The 23,085-nt window shown below is 36.3% G+C and overlaps 1 protein-coding gene across 6 annotated transcripts in view; it reads left to right on the forward strand.

Moving 5' to 3' along the window:
- Positions 1-18,114, forward strand: part of SKIC3 (SKI3 subunit of superkiller complex) — a 162,649-nt gene extending 144,535 nt beyond the window's left edge. For all 6 annotated transcript variants that reach the window (XM_019428820.2, XM_053907192.1, XM_019428818.2 and 3 more), the window contains 4 exons: positions 3,421-3,573; positions 9,791-9,921; positions 11,589-11,715; positions 13,912-18,114. In XM_019428820.2, coding sequence (XP_019284365.2) covers positions 3,421-3,573; positions 9,791-9,921; positions 11,589-11,715; positions 13,912-13,986 — 486 coding nt within the window. In that variant the 3' untranslated portion in view covers positions 13,987-18,114. The remainder of the gene's footprint in view (positions 1-3,420; positions 3,574-9,790; positions 9,922-11,588; positions 11,716-13,911) is intronic.
- Positions 18,115-23,085: the final 4,971 nt, after the last annotated feature.

Raw genomic sequence — 23,085 nt, forward strand, 5'->3', positions numbered from 1 at the left:
TTTTGGAATTCATTGTAGTTTTTGGATACAAGCACATTTTGAGTATTCATATTACTGCACCTAGTTCCTCATGTCTGTACCTTGGCTTAACACTCTGTTAATATTATTTTTTGATGAACAGTTCTTAATTTTAATTAAGTCTAATTTACCATTTTTTAATGGTTAATGCTTTATTGAAATTTCTATTTAAGAGCGCTTTGCCTCCTTTAAGCTCCTGAAGATATTTTTCTCTTTTCTTTCAGACATTTTTGTTTTACTTTTCACATATTAGGTATATGATCCGTACAGGATTAATTTTTGTTGATGTTGCAGAGTCAAAGTTCTTTTTTTCCCCAGATGTATATCTTACTGTCCCCGCATCATTCCTTGAAAAGACCATTCTGACCCCACAGAACTGTAGTGATGGTTTTACATGAATTAGGTGACTGTATATGTGGGTCGTATAGGGCTCCCTATTCTTTTCCATTCATCTACTTGTTTATTCTTGCTTACAGCTTTACAATTAGTTTTGATGTGTGGAGCTAATAGTAAGACCTCTGACTTTTTCTCCTTCAAGTGTCTCAGGTCATTTAGGTTTTTTGCATTTACATGTAGATTGTCAGTTACCCTGCTTTCTTACTGCCCACCCCCCAAACAAAAGCCCTGCTAGGATCTTGATTGGAATTACACGAATCTGTAATTTAATTGGGGGAGGATTGATAAAGTAATACTACTGAATTTCTCTATCCACAAATGTGGTATATTCCTCAAATTATTTATGTTCTAAATTTCTCTCGGTAGTGTTTTACAGTTTTCAGTGTAGTCTCTTACATTTTTGTGTTAAATTTATTTCTAGGTAGTTCATGTTTTTTGTTCTATTACAAATGGTATTTTTGTCTTGTATGTTAGCTCCAAACACTTAGAAATGCAGTGATATTTATATGTTGACCATCAGCAACCTTGCTGAATTCACTTATTCTTTTGAAATGATTTTGGGTTTTCTGTAAACATAATTAAGTCATTTCTGTGAGTAGTAAAGTTTTACTTTTTCTTTCCAATATATTTATATTGATTTTTTTTCTTGCTGTATTGCATTGTTTAGAACCTTGAATAACAATATTAAATAGAAGTGGTGGTAAAATAAGTGAACGTTCTTATTTTCAACCTCACATAGAAAACATTTACTGTTTCCCAATTATGATACTTACTGCAAGTTTTTATAGATATATTTATCAGATCAAGGAAGTCTTCTATTCTAAATTGATAAAAGATTTTTTATTTTTTTCATGAATGGATGTTGAATTTTAACAGATCTTGTGAGGGGCATCTGTTAGAATGGTTCTTTTTTTATTATCCTGCTAATGTGGACTGTGTTGACTTTTAAATGCTCAACTAACCTTGCATTCTTAGTAGAAATCTTACTTGGCTTTCCTGGCTATGATGTATTACTCCTTTTATATATTGCTGGAGTTGATTTGTTAATGTCTTTTTAGAGAATTTTTAATACCTATATTTAGGAGAGAATGGCTTGTTATTTTTCATTCTTATGAGGTCTCTGTTAGGTTTTGGCATCTATGTTGTTAATTCTCCTTTATTTTCTGAAAGAGTTTGTATGAGAGTGACATTTATTTCTTTAATGTTTGGAAGAATTCACCATTGAAGCCACTTGGGCTAAGGATTTTTTTTTTTTTTTTTTAATTGCTGGTTAAATTTCTTTTCACTTCTTTAGCATTCATGAGCTACAGGAAATTTGTCCAGCACATCTCAGTTTCATGTTTATTGGCATAAAGTTGTTAATGATATCCTCTTTAATGTATCATGGGGCCACCTGAGCGGCTCAGTTTGTTAAGCTGACTTTGGCTCAGGTCATGATCTTGTGGTTCGTGAGTTTGAGCCCCATGTTGGGCTCTGTGCTGACAACTCAGAGCCTGGAGCCTGCATCGGGTTCTGTGTCTCCCTTTCTCTTTCTGCCCCTTCCCTGCTCTCTCACACTCTGTCTCTCTCACAAAAATAAATAAACATTAAAAAAAATTTTTTTGTTCACTGTTTATATAATCTGTAATGCTTTTTTTCCGTTTTCATTCTTACATTGGTAATTTGTGTTTTCTGAATTTTTTCTTGATAAGCAATTTTGTTAACTTGTCAAAGAACCAACTTTTTGGTTTGCTTTTCTTCATTATATTTTCTTTACATATTATTGATTTATTTTTTATTTTGTTTACATTCTTTGCATTTTGGTTTTTTTTTTTTTGTTTTGTTTTGTTTTTTACCTAGCTTCTTGACAGAGAAACTTACAGATTTTCTGTCTTTCTCCAATATATATATGCATCCCCCAGGATTTTATGTAGTGTTTTCATTGTCATTTATTTGAATATGTTTTCTAATTTCCATTGGGATTTCTTCTTTGATCCCTGTTTTTTTCTGAAGCATGTTGCAAAATTTCTAATATGGGAGAGGATGAATTTTTTAGTTATTTCTCTGTTACTGTTTAATTTCACTTAATCAGTAAACTGTATGATTTTAGTTCTTCAGTTATATGGTTGGATTTGGTAAATATTGCATACACATTGTCACTTAATGTATATACTGTGGTTACTGAATGTAGTCTTCTCAATATGTCACTTAAGTTGAGCTAATTATGTTTAAATCTTCTATATCCTTATTGAACGTTTTGTGTTTCTTTAACCATTGCTAAGATAGGTGTATTAAAAATCTCCAACTTTGATTCTGCATTTGACTATTTTTTTCATTTCTGTCAACTTTTGCTGCATAAAATCTATGTTATTAGGTAAATACAAATGTAGGAGTGTTATATCTTCCAATTAATTGATTCTTATTATGAAACAGCCCCCTTTGTCTCTAATATTTCTTGTCTTAAAGTCTACTTTATTAATACAGCTATACAGACTTCTTTTTGATTAGCATGTCTGTTTTCATAGTCCGTTTTGATTTTGTTCTTGACTTGCCATCTCAGAAGACTCTTTAAGACTGTCAAGTCAGGGGCACCTGGGTGGCTTAGTTGGTTAAAGCATCTGACTCTTGATTTCTTATCAAGTCATGATCTCATGGTTCTTGAGATTAAGCTGCACATTGGGCTCTGTGATGACAGCATGGAGCCAGCTTGGGATTCTCTCTCTCCCTCTCTCCTTGCCCTTCCCCTGCTCACACTCTCTCTTTCTCTGTCTCAAAATAAGTAGATACACATTTATATTAAAAAAAACGACTTTCCAGTGATGTGGCTAGTAAGCTCTTGCTGATAGAATGGGCAAGATGGCTACTCCTTTCTTGACCTGTGATTTTTGTTTTTTGGGGGCACAAAATTTAGCAATAATGAAATAAAAAATTAACTTTATCAATGTGTATTGACTTTGTTGGAAGTAGAGTAGCAGGCTATGTACTAAATTGAAATCTTTTTGGTTCTTTTCTCTTTATGTTCCTCAGTGGCTGGCACACGTGTATCAGTGCCAAGGAATGATGGGTGCTGCAGAGATGTGTTATAGAAAGAGTCTACAAGTAGCATCCCAACAGGGCAGTTGGAGTGGGAAGCTGTCAAGTCTGCTGAGACTAGCTCTACTTGCTTTAAAAGCCTGCATGGTAAGATCATGTTATAATCATGAAAAATTGATTCATTTATTTATTTATTTATTTATTTATTTTTTTTTATTTTTTTTTTCAACGTTTTTTATTTATTTTTGGGACAGAGAGAGACAGAGCATGAACGGGGGAGGGGCAGAGAGAGAGGGAGACACAGAATTGGAAACAGGCTCCAGGCTCCGAGCCATCAGCCCAGAGCCTGACGCGGGGCTCGAACTCACGGACCGCGAGATCGTGACCTGGCTGAAGTCGGACGCTTAACCGACTGCGCCACCCAGGCACCCCTGATTCATTTATTTTTAAGATGATCGTGCTTTCTCTCAAGTTTCTGTTGTTTTGTCACCTTCTCGTGAGGCCTCCTTATAGACTTTGTATTTGGGCTTTTGTTGGAAATAATAGCAATGTAAATCCATAGACTCCAGCAGAACAGTGTCATTGTGTGGGGAAGAAAATAAATAAAGATTGAAATTAGAAAGTTGAATTAAGGCAGAATATACATTTTTATTTCTTGTTGATAAGTTAGAATTAACCCAGCTACTCATCTGTGACAAAGGTGGCAATAATTAACATTTCAGCCCATTTCTCAGTTCAATTTAACATTCTGTAAGAGGGATTTCCAGTAAGTTTTGATTTGACATCAGATTTTTGATACAAAGATAGGTACATTAATCTGTAAGTCCTCTGTACTAGTATGGAAAACTCCTTAGATAAATGTTTAAGTGTGTGTGTGCTTTGGGGGGAAAACTGCAGAAGAGTGTATATGATATCCTAGTTGAGTGTATGTATGTGTGATACATATATTTAAGAATATATATGTCTAAATATGTTGTGTTTGTGTGCACCTGCTTATGGGTACATAGAAAGATATAAAAAGATATAAAAAGAAAATTAATGAGGGGCATCTGGGTGGCTCAGTTGGTTAAGCATTTGAGTCTTGATTTCAACTCAGGTCATGATCCCAAGGTCAAAGGATCCAGCCCCACATGGGGCTCTGCACTGAGCATGGAGCTTGCTTACGATTCTCTCTCCCCCTACCCCCCTCTGCCCCTCTCCATCCCTAGCTCTCTAGCTGTCTAAAATAAAAAATAAATAGATAAAATAATAATTAAAAAAAGAAAATTAATGACAGTTACTTTGGAGAATAGCACTGGGGGTTTTTAAAGGATGATAGAGAAGACGTTTTCATTTTATATCCTTTGATAGTATTTGAATTTTTATCATATAATGTTGCTTCTGTAATTAAAAAATAAACTGTCGTTCTTTGTTTTACATAGTTAGAAGAAATTGTCCTAGATAGGCCTGAATTAATTCATGCTTTTGTCATAACAATCCATTGCCAATGTTATTTGCTTGCTTTAACTAAGCTTTCTGATAAAGACATATAAGGATTAGGAAATGTTTTCAGCTTTGGTGAGATGACTACAGAGCACATTTAAGAGCTCCTTAGGTCGGTGGCCATGTTTTGTCCATCTTTGCATCCTTGCTTTACCACCCTGCCTTGTATATGCACATAGGAGCTCCTCAATAAATGGTTTTTGAATGAATGTGTACATAATAATGGTTGTCAAATTTGTGCTGATTTGGATGAAAAAAAATGGTGGTTAAGGATAATTGTAGACCATCAAATATTTTGTTTTGTCACATATTTATATTTAACAAATATCTTTGTGACATTGATAGCTGTGTGCTATGGAAGCCACACATAGTACCTATAAGTCTCTTGAATATGTGAACTGGAAAAGTAGAAACTCTTTTAGTCTAACATTATTTGTTAATAAATATTTTTATTTGGGGGGGAGGGTGTTTTTTTTGCCTGTTCTTAATGCTGGGAAATTAAATCTGACCTGGAATAAAACAATAGGAATAACAATAGCAAACATTATAGCACTTAGCCTGTGTTAGATAATGTTATAGGGATTTACACATATTAGTTTATTTAATATTTACAATAATCCTGTTTTACAGTTGAGGAAATTAGCTTGAAGTTTAGTAATACCCATATACACCTCATCTCTTCTACCCCCCCTCCCCCCAACCACAAAAAGTATTTTCTCTAATAGCTTTGGTTCTGGTTCTACCATGTATTCCTTGTGAAAACTTCAGCCAATTAAACTATTTAGAGTCTTTTTTTTTTTTTTTTTTTAGGAGTAGTAGTAGTAAAGATGATAATACTACTTTGCTTTCTTATAGGGTTAAATATCAAGTAGAATAACATTTACAAATGCCCTTATAACACGACTCAAATCTAACCTGTTCTTATTGTAATATTTGACACCAAACATTTATTGTAAAAGAATATAAGAGGAGCACCTGGGTGGCTCAGTCGGTTAAGCATCAAACTTTGGCTCAGGTCATGATCTTGGGGTTTGTGAGTTCGAGCCCCACGTTGGGTTCTGTGCTGACAGCTCAGAGCCTGGAGCCTGCTTTGGATTCTGTGCTCCCTCTCTCTCTACCCCTCTCCCACTCACACTCTGTCTCTCTCTCTCTCTCAAAAATAAACATTAAAAAAAAAGAATATAAGAGATGCCACATTTCTATGGTAAACAGCTGGCAGTGTACAGAGCATGACTATATCAAAATTACACTTTTATGAGAGGCTACTGAATGTGTGATAATATATGGATCGGATATTAAACTCAGAGGTTTGGCTAAGATGCTAAGTATCAGATTTCAAAGATAACAGATTCCAAAGTAAGATATAAAATCAAGGTACAGACTTCTGCAGTAAGTAGAAGATTAACCTATAAGGAAGCTATAAATGGATTAGAAGTTAGAGAAGGAATATGGAGAAATTTTTTTGGAGAGCGCTTACCTCCCCCACCTTGATGGCACATTTCCACACACAGATGCCCACAAAAGTGAGGAAGGGAGAAAGTGTATATTTTTTGCTTTCAATCTATACACAATTGGGTTTCATCCTCTAGAGTAACTGATTATGGGATAAAAATAAGAGTAAAAAAAAAAAGAATAAAACAAATCAGTAAATAAAAATAAAAAAGAACAAAAACAAAAAAGAATCTTTTTGAATTCTGCCAACGAAAGGAAGGTTTTGATGTATGGCCTCTGAGATCCTGGAGGCACATGTCTAGTAGCATATAGACAGGTATCTGACATAACCTCAGAAGCTGTGGCTCTCCATTTGGTGTCTTAGGACAGAGAAAAAGAGTGCTTTGGAAAGTATGTGCCCTGGCAGAGAGTGGTCAGTGGTGGGTGTATCCCAAAGGTGGGTAGCAATATACGCTCGGGTACGAGACAGAGGGAGTGAAGGAGAATTCCTGTGACATGGGATTGGCAACACTCCTAGAATTTGTTGGAGCCAGGAATGAGTGGTCCAGTGGTCCAGCGTGAAAGTGGATTGGCGTAGGAATTCTCTTAAATCCAATCCAGTAGGGCTACCTAGAAGAGTGATGGGGTTTCAGTACAAAAGAAATGAGAGGTCTCAAGATTGCTTTGAGGATGTGGAGAGTAAGTGAAATAGAGTATATTCATCTAGTGGAACTGTGGATGAACAGGACTGCTTCACAGGTGTGCATTCTGTGCAGTTGCTCAGGGCTCCACTCTTGCTTTAATCCTTGTAGTCACCATCTTGAAATTCTTAATTATTTTTGAACAAAGGGCCATACATTTTTGCAGTGATTTTGCACTGGGCTCCACAGAGTACATAGCTGGTCCTGCAGATAAGACACTACCCGTGAAGTTAGGATAAAACCAGGAAAGTCTGGATGAGAAAAAGAGATTTAAAAACTGTCAGGCCTAGAAATATCATCTTACAGTGACACCAGTCAAATACAGACTTCTAGTATTTCAGTAGCAGTTTGAAACTGCAATTAACAAGAAAAGGTAGGAGTGTTGGGAGGAAGAACAGGCCAGCTGCTACTATCTGTAACCATATCCAATCTGGGAGCTGTGGTGGGATCGGGTGCAAACCGTACCTTTAAATGAAGATTGAAATACTGAAAAGAAGAGGATATTCTAATTAAGATTATTTGTGATGACTGTAAGAAAAATGGATATCAGAGTCATGGAACCTGCTGTAATTTCTATCCAGGGAGAGAGGAAAAGTGCTTTCTCATATAATCAGTTTTAAAGACACAATGGAAGTCAAAAGTGTGCATTCTACTGTTTAATATACCAGTTATGCATAGAAACTTTTTCCTTCTATAATAATCTTTGGGCTAACTTTACAGAATATTTTATGAGAGTACATTATAAAAGTAACCAGTGAACGTTTTGTATTACTGGTTTCTAAAATATATTAGGGATTAAGTTTGTTAGTTTGGGCTTTGCCTTATTTTCTTTGCCAGATGTATCCAATGGTTCATTGCTTCCATCTTTATAGAAGATGCCTTACTACCTCTGTCCTCTGTTTTCAGATTTATTGTCTTTATAGCTTCCCCTTCCTTGATTACACTAATGTACTGCATGCACTGTTTATTGTCCTAACATTAAAACATTATTTTTATACTTTAGTGTTTGAAATGGACCATGTATTGACTCATTCTATTGCCTTTATTAAAATGTGTATTCTAGATGCCTGTAATTATGAAATCTTAGTTAAATCTGAGGGTTTTTTAATTATTTAATATTATTTTCTTAATTTTTTTTAATTTTTAAAAATTTATGTCCAAATTAGCATATAGTGCAACAATGATTTCAGGAGTAGATTCCTTAGTGCCCCTTACCCATTTAGCCCATCCCCCCTCCCACAGCCCCTCCAGTAACCCTCAGTTTGTTCTCCATATTTATGAATCTCTTATGTTTTGTCCCCCTCCCTGTTTTTATATTATTTTTGTTTCCCTTCCCTTATGTTCATCTGTTTTGTCTCTTAAAGTCCTCATATCAGTGAAGTCATGTGATTTTTGTCTTTCTCTGACTAATTTCACTTAGCATAATACCCTCCAATTCCATCCCCATAGGTGCAAATGGCAAGATTTCATTCTTTTTGATTGCCGAGTAATACTCCAGTGTGTGTGTGTGTGTGTGTGTGTGTGTGTGTGTGTGTGTGTGTGTGTACCACCTCTTCTTTATTCATTCATCCATCGATGGACATTTTGGCTCTTCCCATACTTTGGCTATTGTTGATAGTGCTACTATAAACACGGGGGTGCATGTGTCCCTTCGAAACAGCACACCTGTATCCCTTGGATAAATGCCTAGTAGTGCAATTGCTGGGGCATACAGTAGTTCTATTTTTAGTTTCTTGAGGAACCTCCATACTGTTTTCCAATGCACCAGCTTGCATTGCCACCAACAATGCAAAAGAGATCCTCTTTCTCCACATCCTCGCCAACATCTGTTGTTGCCTGAGTTATTAATGTAGCCATTCTGACAGGTGTAAGGTGGTATCTCATGGTGGTTTTGATTTGTATTTCCCTGATGGTGAGAGACGTTGAGCATTTTTTCATGTGTCGGTTGGTCATCGGGATGTCTTCTTTGGAGAAGTGTTTCTTCATGTCTTTAGCCCATTTCTTCACTGGATTATTTGTTTTTTTGGGTGTTGAGTTTGATAAGTTCTTCATAGATTTTGGATACAGTCTGAGGTTTTTAATGAAAGATTTTAAGTGTGTATTTTTTTTCCTTCTAACATAATTCAGCAGACTGTTCACCATATTTAACTCCAGTTATTATTCCTTAGGAAATACTTATCTATTATTTCTGAATCAGCCCATATTGTAAGACACTAAAGTTTGCCTTAACATTTTCCTTATAAGGTGAAATTCTTAAAAAAAAGTTCTCAGTATTGATGAGTTCAATTTAATTCATTGTGCTTTGTACCTTTTTTCTGTGTTGGGATTTTATTAAAATATTTTATTTTAGTCTTTTCTTTCTCCTTAGATAATTTTTGAATGTGGGACTTTATCACTACCTGTTGAAGTCATGTTAAATTGAGTTTTGTATATTTGGTAAACAAGAGGCTTAGTAACTGATAGATTTTATTCACCTATATAGCAGAATAGTGCATTTTGTTTTAATAAATATTTTAGTATGTTTTAAGTGATGTCTCCTCTTTGAAACCTTCCTTTATTCCAGTCTGCCCTGTTCTGTAGCTATTTAAGGACAGAAATCAGATCTTAATCATTTTGTAGAATCATGGTCCCTGTAGCATTTACATGGTGACTTGGACAAGTAGGCACTCAATAAATGAGAGTTGAATTGCATCCTTTTAAGGTAAACATCTGGAAAGTTTTGATTTAATATGTGCCTTATATTTTTGCAGGCTAATATTCCCAATAATCATTGGTCATCTTTGGTTCAAGAAGCTACAACTGAGGCCTTGAAACTTTGCTTTTGTCCATTGGCTGTCTTTTTACAAGCTTTGTTACAATTCAACCGCAAAATGGGGGCAAGGTATGAAAAATCGTTGTTCCCTTTTTTTCTTGGAAATGTTTCTTCACTTTCAGTCCTTCTAGGAAACAGATTTAAAGTTAGTCTAACAAACTTGGTGTTATTCATATATTTGTTACTACTTTGGGAAAGGTGTTCTAGTACCATATAAAGAAAATAAAGTCTTACATTTGTTTTACAAAAAATCGTTTGGTACATACAGTATGAGAGGTTGGGCATGACAGGATTTCAAGTAAAGAAGGGCTGGGAGTTTTGCTGTCTTAGGATGCACCAACATTGTAATGTGGATTCTAGAAACCAAAAAGACCCAAGTTCATGCAAGGCAATAAGCTGTGAAAAACTGATGAATATTTAAAAGATAGAGACATGTTATAATAGTGTGGTTCTTATATCTAGAAAAGCTTGAAGCTTCTGAGATTAAAATATAATAATTTTGGTGATCTTTTTATTGGAGGGTGTGGATGGGGTCAGAAATAAATTTGAAGAAAACTACTTAAAAGTCCATATGGATGAAAAAACAAGCAAGAATATTTTTAAATTCTGAGAATAATATCTCTCTCTAGTGGATATCACACATAATACAAAGCAACTGTAGGTAAGACAGCCATTTAGGAGCATACGTTACTAGAACAAGATAGGTAGTGAAGATATAGAGCTTCATACATATAAATATGTGGCAAAGGGCACATCAACATCCCAAAATAGGAGTGAAGGAAGAACTAAGACTAATGGCTCATCACCAGTTCCAGCATCATTTATGATTTATTTATTCTTGGTCATTTTTTTGTATGGCAAATTTCACCAAGAAATGTTTTAGCCTATAATTTATACTTCCTCATGAACTCTTTCTGCTGAAGCTCAGTGTAGATTACTTAAAGGCCTTAGTCTCCACCTGCCTGTAATCTGTTAGCACATCCCACAACGTGATCACCACCAAAAATCAGCCCGAATCAGCACAGGCTCAAAGAAAAAAGTGTGTGCTTATTATATGGTGATTTCTATGTAGAAGCATCTTCAAGACAGGTTCTTTACCTTCTACCTCAAACCAGTTACTTCTTATAAGATCCTCCTATTCAAAACTTCTGAAGTTACAATTTGTGTTGTTTCTACAAATACGGAAGTCTTTGGAGTCACAGATGCTAGTAAATTAGGAAAGAAAAACTTAGAACACAACTGTAAACCACCCTGTTCTATTACATGTGTTCACATATTGTATACATCCTTTTAAAGCATATACTAAAAAGCCTGATGTAATACACTTTTAGTCTTGTGTAAATTATCTTTGTATTTTGTATTTTAATTGTTTTCCATCTGTTTTCAAAAAAAATTAGAGGATGCTCTAATCAGAAGTGCTCATAAAATAGGAGCCTTTCCCCTCTTCTATTTGGAATGAGCCATACTTTTCTTATATGCAAAGTGGGAATAGTAACAGCAACCTAACCTTACAAGTTGAATATATTAAATGTGACCACATGTGTAAACCACTTAGCATAGTACCCAACATGTAATAAACACTTAATAAATGTTAGCTATTATTATTACCTTTATTCTATGAAAAAAATCATGAAGTAATCAGTACCATGTGTGCAAAAGAATGAGAAAGATAATATGTGTGAGACTAGTAAATGAAATATCTTGTGTTAATTTAGATGCTTTGAACTCTTTTTCAGAGAGACACGGCGACTTTTGGAAAGAGTGGTGTATCATCAACCGGGGTTTCCCAAGTCTATTGTATCAACTGCACGTTGGTACCTGCTGAGACACTTACATGCCAAAAATGACTACGAGCTTATTGATGTAAGGCATTAATTTTATTCACAACATTTCATTTCGGACCTTTGTTGGAGGAGGGGTGAGGGTTCATGTCCTGGGCGTTGTAGGCTATTGAGCAACATCCCTAACCACCCTAAATGCTAGATGCCAGTAACACTGCCTTCCTCCCTTTACCCAACTTGTGACAACTAAAAATATCTTTAGAAACGCCAGATGATACCAGTAATTGCCCCTCGTTGAGAGCCACTGATTTAACCTGTAGGAAATAGATTCTCCTAATGTGTCATGCAGAATAAGAAAGTATTGATGAAGGTGCTAGGTGCTGGTTATAGTATATTTTATAAGCATTGCCCTGGAGGCAAATAGGGTAAGTTTGAACGTTAGCAGAATTTAATGGGATCTTCATATTATCTTTGGAAATACTATTTTACTTCTTGTTTTTTCTGTAAGATACATGTGACAGTTTCTACTCCTCATAGCATGGCACTAGTATCTAAATGTATAAACATATTTGTTTGTATATCTAAAATTCTTTTTAAAAAGGTAGAGTATAATAAATAAATAAATAAATAAATAAATAAATAAATAAATAAAAAGGGGGCACCTGGGTGGCTCAGTTGGTTAAGCATCCGACTTCAGCTCAGGTCATGATCTCACGGTTCGTGGGTTCGAGCCCCTTGTCAGGCTCTGTGCTGATAGCTCAGAGCCTGGAGCCTGCTTCAGATTCTGTGTTTCACTCTGTCTCTGCCCCTCCCCTGCTCGCACTCTGTCTCTCAAAAATGAATAAACGTTAAGAAAAAAAAAAGGTAGAGTATATTAAAACATACATTGTTTTCTCATAACTTGAGCCTGTAATTTACAAAATACAATGAATATAAATGAGAAGCTTTTTAAATACTTACCGCATTTGAAATACTGTTTGCCTTTCAGTGAAACTTATAATCTTAAAGAAATATTAATAAAAACAATGCTTGGAGAAACGCATTATAATTATCCTATTGCAAACCAAAAAGGTAGAACTTGTATGAATGCTGGGAGTTCTCCATGATGTTCTTGTATTTCTAAACATCCTGTGAGCAGATGGCCTGACTGCTCTTTGTTCCAGACCATCTTTTCAAGGATGTTTTTATAGTGACAGCCTTGGGAGACTGACATAAGTGTCCTACAGACCAGAGGGTAGGCCTATTTATTGCCCATCATAAAAGATTCAAGTCTCGGGATGTGTGGGTGGCTCAGTCGGTTAAGCTTCTGACTCTTGATTTTGGCTCAGGTCATGATCTCATGGTCATGAGACTGAGCCCCATGTTGGACTCTGCATGGAGCCTGCTTGGGATTCTCTCCCTCCCTGTCTCTCTCTCTCTGTCCCTTCCCTGCTCATGTTCTTTCTGTCTCTCAAAATAAATAAATAAACATTAAAAAAAATTAATAACAAAAATAAAAGATTCAAGTCTCCTAGGCTCAGGATTTTTTTCTTGTAATGTGATCCAGCATGTATGTGGGAAACTATGTGCATCCCTACATGTCACCCCTGTGAGTCTTAGGGGCTAAGGGAAACAAATGTAAATGTCTTGATGTTCATGCGGTTTATTGTACCATGATTGATAAAAACTTTTGTCTCTGACCCAGGAGAGCCATGTCTTTTGGCAGTATCCACGGCTAACTTGTTAGCTTGCAAATAGATCAAAATCTCAAACCCTTCACAGTGTTTGAAAACAGAACAACCAAAAGTTTTAGTAGTCAAATGAACAACCGAAATTAAATCTTCTAGTTTGTAGAATTGGTGAAAGAAAACCTTGCAAAGTTTCTTGATACAGCCTAGAATCTAGAACCTCGATTCTAAACTGTGGTTTTAAAGGAGAGGAATATCACTTGCACGGTTCTGTGTATAAAATGGTCTTTTTGGGTAAGGGTTTAGAGATAACAGCATTGTGAACAAAACCACCAAATGAAACCTTCAGTTTTATACAGCGCTGACAATGGTAACAATCAAAATATTGCATCTTTACTAATTGAGCATTTGAATAAATTGTGCTTATCTTTGTTGGCTTTGGCTGAACAATTTATTTCAGCAAAAATGACTGGAAGGATTTCACGTAGTCCCTTTTTCTTGTGTTGTTTGATATTGCCTGCTGCCTTTTGGCATACTTGGCTTCCATGGATTTAATTATTGTTATTGTGAATAAACAAAATACTAATATTTCTGTATGTGATTTCCCGTAGGTGCTGGTAAACAATGCCAAAACTCATGGAGATACAAGAGCATTGGAATTGAATCAGAAATTGTCCTCACAGTAACAATGCATTATTTTATAGTAAACAAACAAAGAAAAAGCTGTTAGAAAGAATGAATCAATGAATCAAAACTTTCCCCAAAGCAACATTTAAAAACAAACAAACAAACAAACAAACAAACAAAAAAAAACAGAATTATAATCACCCATTCCTATTTTGAATCTGAAGACATTTAAGTTCTTAAGCTAGGGATTTAATTTTCTGAAAACTCTTAATGTAACTTTAATTTGAAAAATATCTTTGATTTTGAGAAATCCATAATGAAAGGAAAAAACAGGATTCCCTTAGGTGGTCATCAGTAATTTGTAAACCATTCTTTTCTCCATCTTGCATTAGGCACAATAGGATATTTTTTGTACCCCTCTACAATAAAGCCTTAATAGCCATTTTCCAAATAATATGCAAAAGCAGATTAGCACAACGCTGAATTTTATTTGTTAAAAAGTAAATTCAAAGATGTAATTCCTTCTGTGACCTCTGGAGTTCAGCAGACCAATTCATCATCACATCTAAATAATCTTATAGTCTGTTTTACTAGTGGCTCATCTCAGATTCTGTTGAAGAAGCATAATGTAAATGTTGGTGAGTCTTAGACTGCCATTGGATATGTTTGTGTAATTCAGAGCACTCAGGTGTATGGCTGCATTAAAAAAATTAATGGAGAGTTTTGGAAAACAATGCTGACAATGTTTAATCGATCATGCAGTTCCTTCAATTATGATGAAAAGACTTGAAGTTTCTGAAATGAAAAAAAACCTAGTGTCTTATTTTCTTTACAGTATTAAAATCAGATATAATTTCTAAGTTTCAAATTTTAAAACTTGAGAGCACATTTACCTATTTTATTTTTTCAGAAAACCTTTTATATATCTGAAGAAGCTGTATGTTGCTTACTTTGGATTTGTGGTTTTAAAAGATGTTTTCAGACATTTACATATATTATTTGTTTTATGAAAATGTGTGGTTGTACAATTCATGTGTGTAGTTTTTTTAAGTCAGCTTTGCGTGTTATTTTGTGAAATAATATAAATTGACAATGTTCTGTAATTAAATTTTACTCCAAAGGTTAATCTAATCTATTGAACTGACTGTAATTTGATGAATTCCCAAATTTAGCTAAGTGTTCTCATTATTCAGACCTATGCAATCAGAATCTTTAAGGAGAAGGGCCTAGGACTCTGCATTATAAAGGCATGCCTAAGAGATTCTAATGTTCATTCAGGTTTCGAACCACTGGATTACTGCAATGATGATTCTTCCCTTACTTTTTCTTTAATAGGATCAGGCACTTGCCAGTCTCTGCTCATCTCTTCTTTACCCTAACAACCGATGATTCAGTGCTTTTAACAGCCTGGCCCACAGACTTAGCCAGAGGTGAGCACGAGATGATCTCTGGTGCCCATGCCCTCTTGCTTCCTCTGGAAAGTACTTTAGCCCTTATCCCAAAATGGGCTGGATCCATCTGGTTAAATGCTTAGAAGTCATTTCTTATTTTCTATCCACTTTCTGGGGTGTCACTTGCTTCACAAGGTTACTTTCATCTACAGGGTGGATTTGGTCAGCCTTTCCTCCAGGCCTGTGACCTTTTGACTAAGTGACCTTTTGACTAAGTTGCCTAGTTCTGGCCTTCAGTGACCTCAGACCCAGGTTTTCTAGAATGGAAGGTTCGAAAAGATGATAGTTAATACCATCTCAGGTAATTCTTTTTGCATGGATGTATACACATCCTCTCTTTTGTTACCTTCTCTTCAGGTTACTGCCCAGTTATCGTGAGTCTCAAATAATAAACGTATGATTTTTTATAGCGCTTACTGCATACCAGACCTATGCTAAGTGTTTTAACATTGTCATGTAATCCTAGTAAGTAAAGAGAATAGTGCTAAACAGCATGCTTAAAGCAAAGGAAACCTGAAATGGAATCAGTGTTATCAGAGTCTAGGAACTTTAAGGTAGCTGAAATTTCCCTTCATTTTATATGTAAGTTTAGAGAAATTACATAAAAAGTTATTTCCTGAAGTGTCATTTAGCATTCATAGTGTTTCATTATTTGAGAATTATAGTGCATTTTCTGCTAATTTTTATCTACCATTTGGCTATTATTGTTTAATTAGGTGTTTATAGACCAGCTTGGTATCTGGTGATCATTTTCTGTAGAAAAAATATATTTTGACTTATAATTAAAGTTTCAAAACACAATCTATTTGTTTGAGATCACTTGTCATATTTCTAGAAATGTCCCTTGCACTAATTTCTAGTCAGGATAAAAAATATAAACTTTAGTTTAAAATGCTGTACTCTTTCTTCACTTACAAAATGAGTTGACAAACTTCCTTTAAGTTAGGAATCTACACAGAACAGAATTGGACAGGGGATTAAAGGTACAGTTATCTAAACTAACATGAAACATTAGATGAACATTAAGTAATATTATTGATATGTAATATATGAATATGAAAACCTCCATGTTTGCTTGCTTCATAGAACATTTGATACTTGTTTTGGGACATTTTATATGGACACAAAAATGAAGTATATTTAATGTATGAGTGAGAAGGGCTTGTAGATCTATTCCCATTTTTGCACACTTTAAAAAATGTGGAAACTGTTTTGGCAAAGTTGACCCTTGTCTCTCTACAGGTCTTCTTTCTTCCACTTCAGTTGCTAGTGGATAGAAAGCTTCTCAGACTCCCATGTTACTTGTTATAAGGTGTAGCATGCAGGGGTCGGTTGTAAACTGACCGTCAATTTCAGGAGAGGTCTTTGTTTTATTGTGTTTTCCACTAGAAAAATATATTTGTGTATCAGATACAAGTACAGTAGTCTTCCCATATATTTGTTTTTTAAGACTTTTTATACAGAGAAGGTAAAAAGTCAGAAAATGCCCTTATTTAGAGTTTATACCTTATTTTTGGTTTAGAAAATAGAGTCACTTAAGACCTATTGCACTGAAAGTCCGCTCAATGTGTCTAGCTGTCCCTTTGCCATATAATAATGGGTTTTTTCTCTTTTTGGCTGATTAGAATAAGAACTTTTTGGATAGCAGTGTTTTAAAACCCTATACAACTAGAATTTTTAAAATGAATGCTAAATTATATTTAGACCTCAAAATGCTTCAGAGAAACTTAAGAATAGGGTCTCTTTAACAAACAGCTCTTATGAAACATTTGAAATTCTTTTTTTTTTTCTTTCTATTTTGGACTTAGAATTGAAAATACCTATTTGTTTTAGTGAAGGGAAATGATGCCAGGAGAGGGATAATTAAAATTGGAGTATCCCATGAAAATTGGGTTTCATATGACATCACTCCAGTTTTGAAATAATTTGCATGCCATGATCTCTCCTGAGTTTGAATCAGTACAAAAGTTCATTTGGGCTACATACTTCCCCTGTATATAGTACCTATCATAAGAAACATTTAAATTACATGGATTTTTCTGGAAGATGGACAATAAAAAAATGTTTATCTTGCTGTTTCTGCTTATATGTAGGCAGAATAATGGTCCCCAAAGGTGTCATGCCGTAATCACCAGAACTTGTGAATATGTGGTAAAGGGGCTATGCAAATGTGCTTGAGGGTATAGACCTTGAGACAGAGAGATTATACTGGATTATTGAGTGGACCCAGTTTAATCACAGAAGTCGTTCAAAGTGGAGAGCCTTTCAAAGAATGACAATGGAAGGTCAGAGATTCAACATTGCTGGCTTTGAAGATGGAGGAAGGTGGGTCCATCCTTGGACTAAGGGCAGGCTCTAGAAACTGGAAGAAGCAAGGAAACTTTCTCCACTGGAGTTCCCAGAAAGGGATGCAGCCCTTCTGGGACCTCGATTGTAACCTGCTGAGACCCGTGTTGGACATGTGACTTACAGAACTGTAAGGAAATAAATTTATGTTGTTTTAAAGCCACTAAGTTTGTGGTAATTTGTTATGACAGCAGAGAAAATTAGTACATTGCCCATTGTGTTTATTGTTAAAATGAATTTGCATTCCTTTGAATCTGAATTTTACTAGATCACTGAAATTGGGGATTACCATCTTAATTGTCATAAAAGGGGTCATCAGATAAAGATGATGAGTTATTAAAAATGGTTACTGTGAAAATATAAACATCATAAGAATTTGACTCTTAAGAATGTGTGGCTGTTTATTTCTATAATAGTTTCTGAACTATTCTCACTCAACATGCTGCTTAGAGTACAGTATCACCAATGTAGCTGACCAGGTACTTCACTCTCATCCTCTTTAAAAGAACTGCATTAAACTATACTCCCAGAACCTCAGTGGTACATTTCATTCTGGGTTTCACTACTGAATGGGTATGTAACTGGTAAACTTATGTCTTGACCTTTAATTTTTATGTAAATTTGTGAAGTCAGGGCCTTCAGCTAGATTTCTAATGGCAGCAATATGTTGTTCTAAGGTCACCAAAGTTTTCCAGGTCTAAAGTGAGCTGGAGCAAAATACTGAAATCAATTGCTTGGTGCAGCACCTGTGCAGCAGCACCTCTGATTTCCACTAAACAGGGGGCCCCTCCTGTGCTTACCAATCTTAGGGTAGAACCCCCCCTTCCAAAGAGGCCTCTGCTGTAGAAAAGTAGGTAATCAGTTCCAAGTATTAAGACTGAGCAGGAAAGCAAACCTACGCTCAGAGAATATTTTAATGGAAGCCAGCATCCGTGAATGGTTGAGTGTAATTACATGTGACTTCTACATACCAAATACGCTTCATACAGAAAGAGCACCCACATTAAATAAAATAAGCACATTGATTATCTGACTCTTAAATAACTTGAGTTTCTAAGACCCTGCCTTTTTAAATGTCATTTCCTCTCCTTTAATCATACAAAATATGGTTGTTGCTTTCTCTGTGAAAAAATATGCCACACAGTTAATATCATTCAGGAATTTTGGGGGGAAAATCACTATATAGTAGTTTACAAAGTCCTAATCTTAATTCTGTTTAATAGATCAAGAAATAGTGTCCAAATAGTTTTTAGAAAAGGATTATTTGCTGTCTTCAGAAGTTTGGAAATTAGCCTAAAAAGTCAGGTGGTGTGAGGAAAAAAAAAAAAAAAAAAAAAAGATGGTTATAGGTTCTATCTTTGCAGGCAGAGTTATGTATCTCTGGGCACAAGAGAAAAGCCAGATGGAGCAGAAGATTTTTCGTGTGCAAAGAAGGAAATTAGAGTGAAAATACACTGCTGAGAAGGCAAATTTATATTGTTATAAGCAGCTTCAGTATTTGTTTCTGAATTGCCTGAGGCCAGCCCCGTAGTGCCTCAGAACAAGTGCTATTTATATGTGGTTGGAAGGCTTCTCTGTCCAAGGACTAGGCTCAGAATAATTTATTAACTCACTAGCACCAGATTTACAGTAAGCAATGGTGAGTACTTTGTGAACATGGGGAAATATGTAGGCAGCAATAAGATTTTATGCAAGTCACGTAGCTTCTAACGAAGCCAAATAAGATCCAGCATTACAGAGCATCTTGGCACCATCTTTTGCTTCCGCAGAGGAGCATTCTGTGCTTCTGGGGTGGTGATCATTACCCACCAGGGCTTCAGCAACCAAGGACTTAGAGGCAGGGGTAGATTAAATGATTTGCCAAACTCTTTACACCATTATTACCTCATTTAATTCTCACATCATTTTTTACAGTAGATGCTAATTTTACAGACAAAAAGAAGAAAGAAAGCTCAGCTTTTCTCTATATTCTTAAGCACATAGAATCAGGCTCCCAAGATCAATTCCAATACTACTGTTCAATTTTTTTAACAATTGGTGACACCTCGGGAGAGAGGAGAAAATGGATGATGGGCATTGAGGAGGGCACTTGTTGGGATGAGCGCTGAGTGTTGTAAGCGATGAATCACGGGAACCTACCCCCAAAACCAAGAGCACACTGTATACACTGGACGTTAGCCAACGTGGCAGTAAATTATATTTAAAAAAAGAAATTGGTGACACCTCAAAGACTTGAGGTATGTATCTTTGCGACTGGCACAGTTACCCTACCAGATAGTATGCTGAGGCTGCCATTTACCTAGTGCCACTATCTGAATTCTAGAAAGAACCTTAGAAGGAACCTCCTCCAAAAGACTAACTTGGCAAACTTATTTTTCCCTTACCTTTATTCACCTATTCACCTAAATAAACCTACCTTTATTTAAACCTATGCAATGATAGGGAGTGCTCCACCCTTGTTAGATTTTGAACTTAATAGAAAGTTCAATAGAGAGGCCACAGTGAGCTAATTGTTTCAGTTAGTCCTTGATAAAATCACTTGGTTTTCTCCTTGGTGTTAATCTCTCTTCTATCAACTTCCTTTCAGCCCTCTCATGTCTTAGTTATCTAGCACTTCTTAGTTTTTAAAGACCTCTTTTACTTACCAACTAATCCCTGCAGAGGAGATAGTTGATAAAAGTTCCTGGGTGTGTTTTTGTTCCTTTTTGAGGGTTTTGTGTTGGTTTTGTGAATATGTAAAAGCCTTTAAGTGCTCAGCAGTGGAATTTAGGCATAAGGACTAGATAGATTCCTCAATATGGAGTTGTTCTGAGTTGCAGAAGTAGGTTTTGTCCACCCCCATTCACATGTCTCCATATGGGCCCCACCCACCTGAAGTCCATCCCTGAGTGTCTCCCTTGTGAAAGCGGTGCATTACTTTTTTGGAGAAACATCTGTTGGATACTAATGACTTTTACCTGACAGTAATGGCTCTTGGGTAGGCTTTGGAGGCCAGAACCTACAGAGGAAATCTACTTCACAGGATGTTGGCATCAGCACCTTGCCTGCCTCCAGTCAATGTCCATAATGTTTCTTCATTATGTTAGCCTCCCTCCCCAGAGACCGTAGAAAGAAGTGCTTTTAAAGTAGAGAAATACTTCCTCATTATAATTTTGTTCCAGGAGAAATCTATATTTTGTACTTCTTTCTGCTTTCGTCCATTGCTGGAATTATTGCTAGCCAAGGTATTTCTTCTCACACATAGTGCAAGGACCTTTATAAACTCAAGTATTTTTAGATACTACTCTGAATCAGAATTGGATGAAAGAGTACCATGGGACTTGTCTTTCCCATCAAAATCAAAAGCTCTGTTTATTATTAGTAATCGGTACCATTTATTAAGTACAGTACCTACTATGTATGTAATACCACATTAGATGGTCTACATATAGAGAAACAATAGAATGTTTAAGAGCTCTTCTCTGGACTAATGAGTTCAAATTCTGGCTGTACCTCTCATGAGTGGTATAACCTCACAAAAATTACCTAATTTCTCTGCATCTTAATAATAGACATCTCTTTGGAGGATTAAATGAATTAATCCAGGTAAAGTGCTTAGAGAAGTCTCTGACAACTGGTAATAGCTCAACAAATGTTTTTCTAATTCTTCCAATAACCTACAAGGTAGGTGTAGTCTTGTCCTCATTTTAAGTGAGGAAACTGAGACTCCAAAGTTAGACAACAGATCCAAAGTCACACAGATAGTGACTGGTGGGACTCTGGTTTTAAACTAAGGTCTGTCAAACCTCAAAACCCCTCAAGACCTAGCATAGATGTTTGGATTATTTTTCTGTTTCCTCAGTTTGTGTCTTTGGGACTGTAAAAGAGGACCTGGTTTCTGACGTACTGCTGAACACATCAGTCATTTTTTAGTCACAACGTTAGTCACATGTGTAAATACCTTCTGAAAATGAAGTTACAGAATCAAGGAATGGGTTTATGGAAAATTTAGTCTTTGAAGTTAGAATATTTCATGACTGTATACTAAGGGAAAGATCTGAAATAACAACTTTACCACAAATGAGTGTGACTCTAATCTCCTGGAGAGGAAAATGCCAAACTGGGTAGGGGCCAAAACAGTCTAATATTTTTCCTGATAATAATCCTGCCTCTCTCTGGGAGGGCTTACCACCCTCTCTGCATCTGAGAAGCTTCAACACATTTATTTCATGCCTGGAAGGGTAGTCAGGAAAGCATTGACAACTGTTTTCCTACTGCATTGTGTAATGTACCCACTTTTGGACAGGGTTCTCTTCAATAGGTGGGGATCTAATGCTTGGTCTGAAATCATTCTGGAAGAACTTCAAGTTGACACCATCTGCCAGCAGGAACTCACCGAGAAGACTGAAATCCTCAAGAGATGATGTTCCCTCTCCTACTTTGCTGTCACTGTCTTCAGATGCTCACCTAGGAACTTCTAGATTCCTCCTCTGCCTGTCCCCTCAGTGTTAGGTGTCCTCAAGGGTTTCCCCTGGTCTCTGTTTCTCACTGAACGCTTCATGTCCTCCACTCCCCCCGTCCCAACTCCAGGCTGTCTCTTCCTCCCTCACCCATGAAGTCCAATGACTATTTCCATGCCAGAGCTTCAGTTTAGATCTCTCTCATGCTCCAGGTCCTCTCTCTCACTCGCCACTGGATACCTCCACCTGGACATCCCATAGATACTTCAAAATCAATTAGTTTAAACCTGAGCTAATTATCTCCACTCTTCTCCTTTATCTCCCCCCTTTCCCATCCAGATTTGCTTCTCACACTGTATCTGTAATCTATTCTCCACACTAAAGCTAGGGGGATCTCTCTAAAATGCAAATCTGGTAAGGTCACTTGCCTATTCAAAATCCTGCAGGGGCACCTGGGTGGCTCGGTCAGTTGAGCGTCTGACTTATTTCAGCTCAGGTCACGATCTCATGGTTCATGAGTTTGGCCCCACATCCGTCTCTGTGCTGACTGCGTGCAGCCTGCTTGGGATTTTCTCTCCATGTCTCTCTCTCTCTCTCTCTCTCTCTCTCTCCCCTCTCACACACTGTTTTCTCAAAATAAATAAGCTTAAAAAAAACAACATTAAAATCCTTCAAAGCTATTCTGGACCCCAAAGATCAAGCCCAAGTTCCTCAACACGAGTTATAAAGTCCTCTGTGATCAGACACCCTACTCCCCCTAATCTCTCCAGTCTTCCTTTTCATTATTTACATCTCAAACCTTCTCTCCCACCTCCCACCACATACACTGTATCTCGCAGTTCCTGCCGTGTTCTAGTCTCTTAGTCTCCGGGTATGTGCCCAGGCTGCTCTATCTCCCTAAGCCCCCATCTCTACCAATTAT

This window comes from Panthera pardus, unplaced genomic scaffold, assembly GCF_024362965.1.
Source record: "Panthera pardus isolate Hobbes unplaced genomic scaffold, ASM2436296v1 HiC_scaffold_2, whole genome shotgun sequence".
Classification (NCBI taxonomy): domain Eukaryota; kingdom Metazoa; phylum Chordata; class Mammalia; order Carnivora; family Felidae; genus Panthera; species Panthera pardus.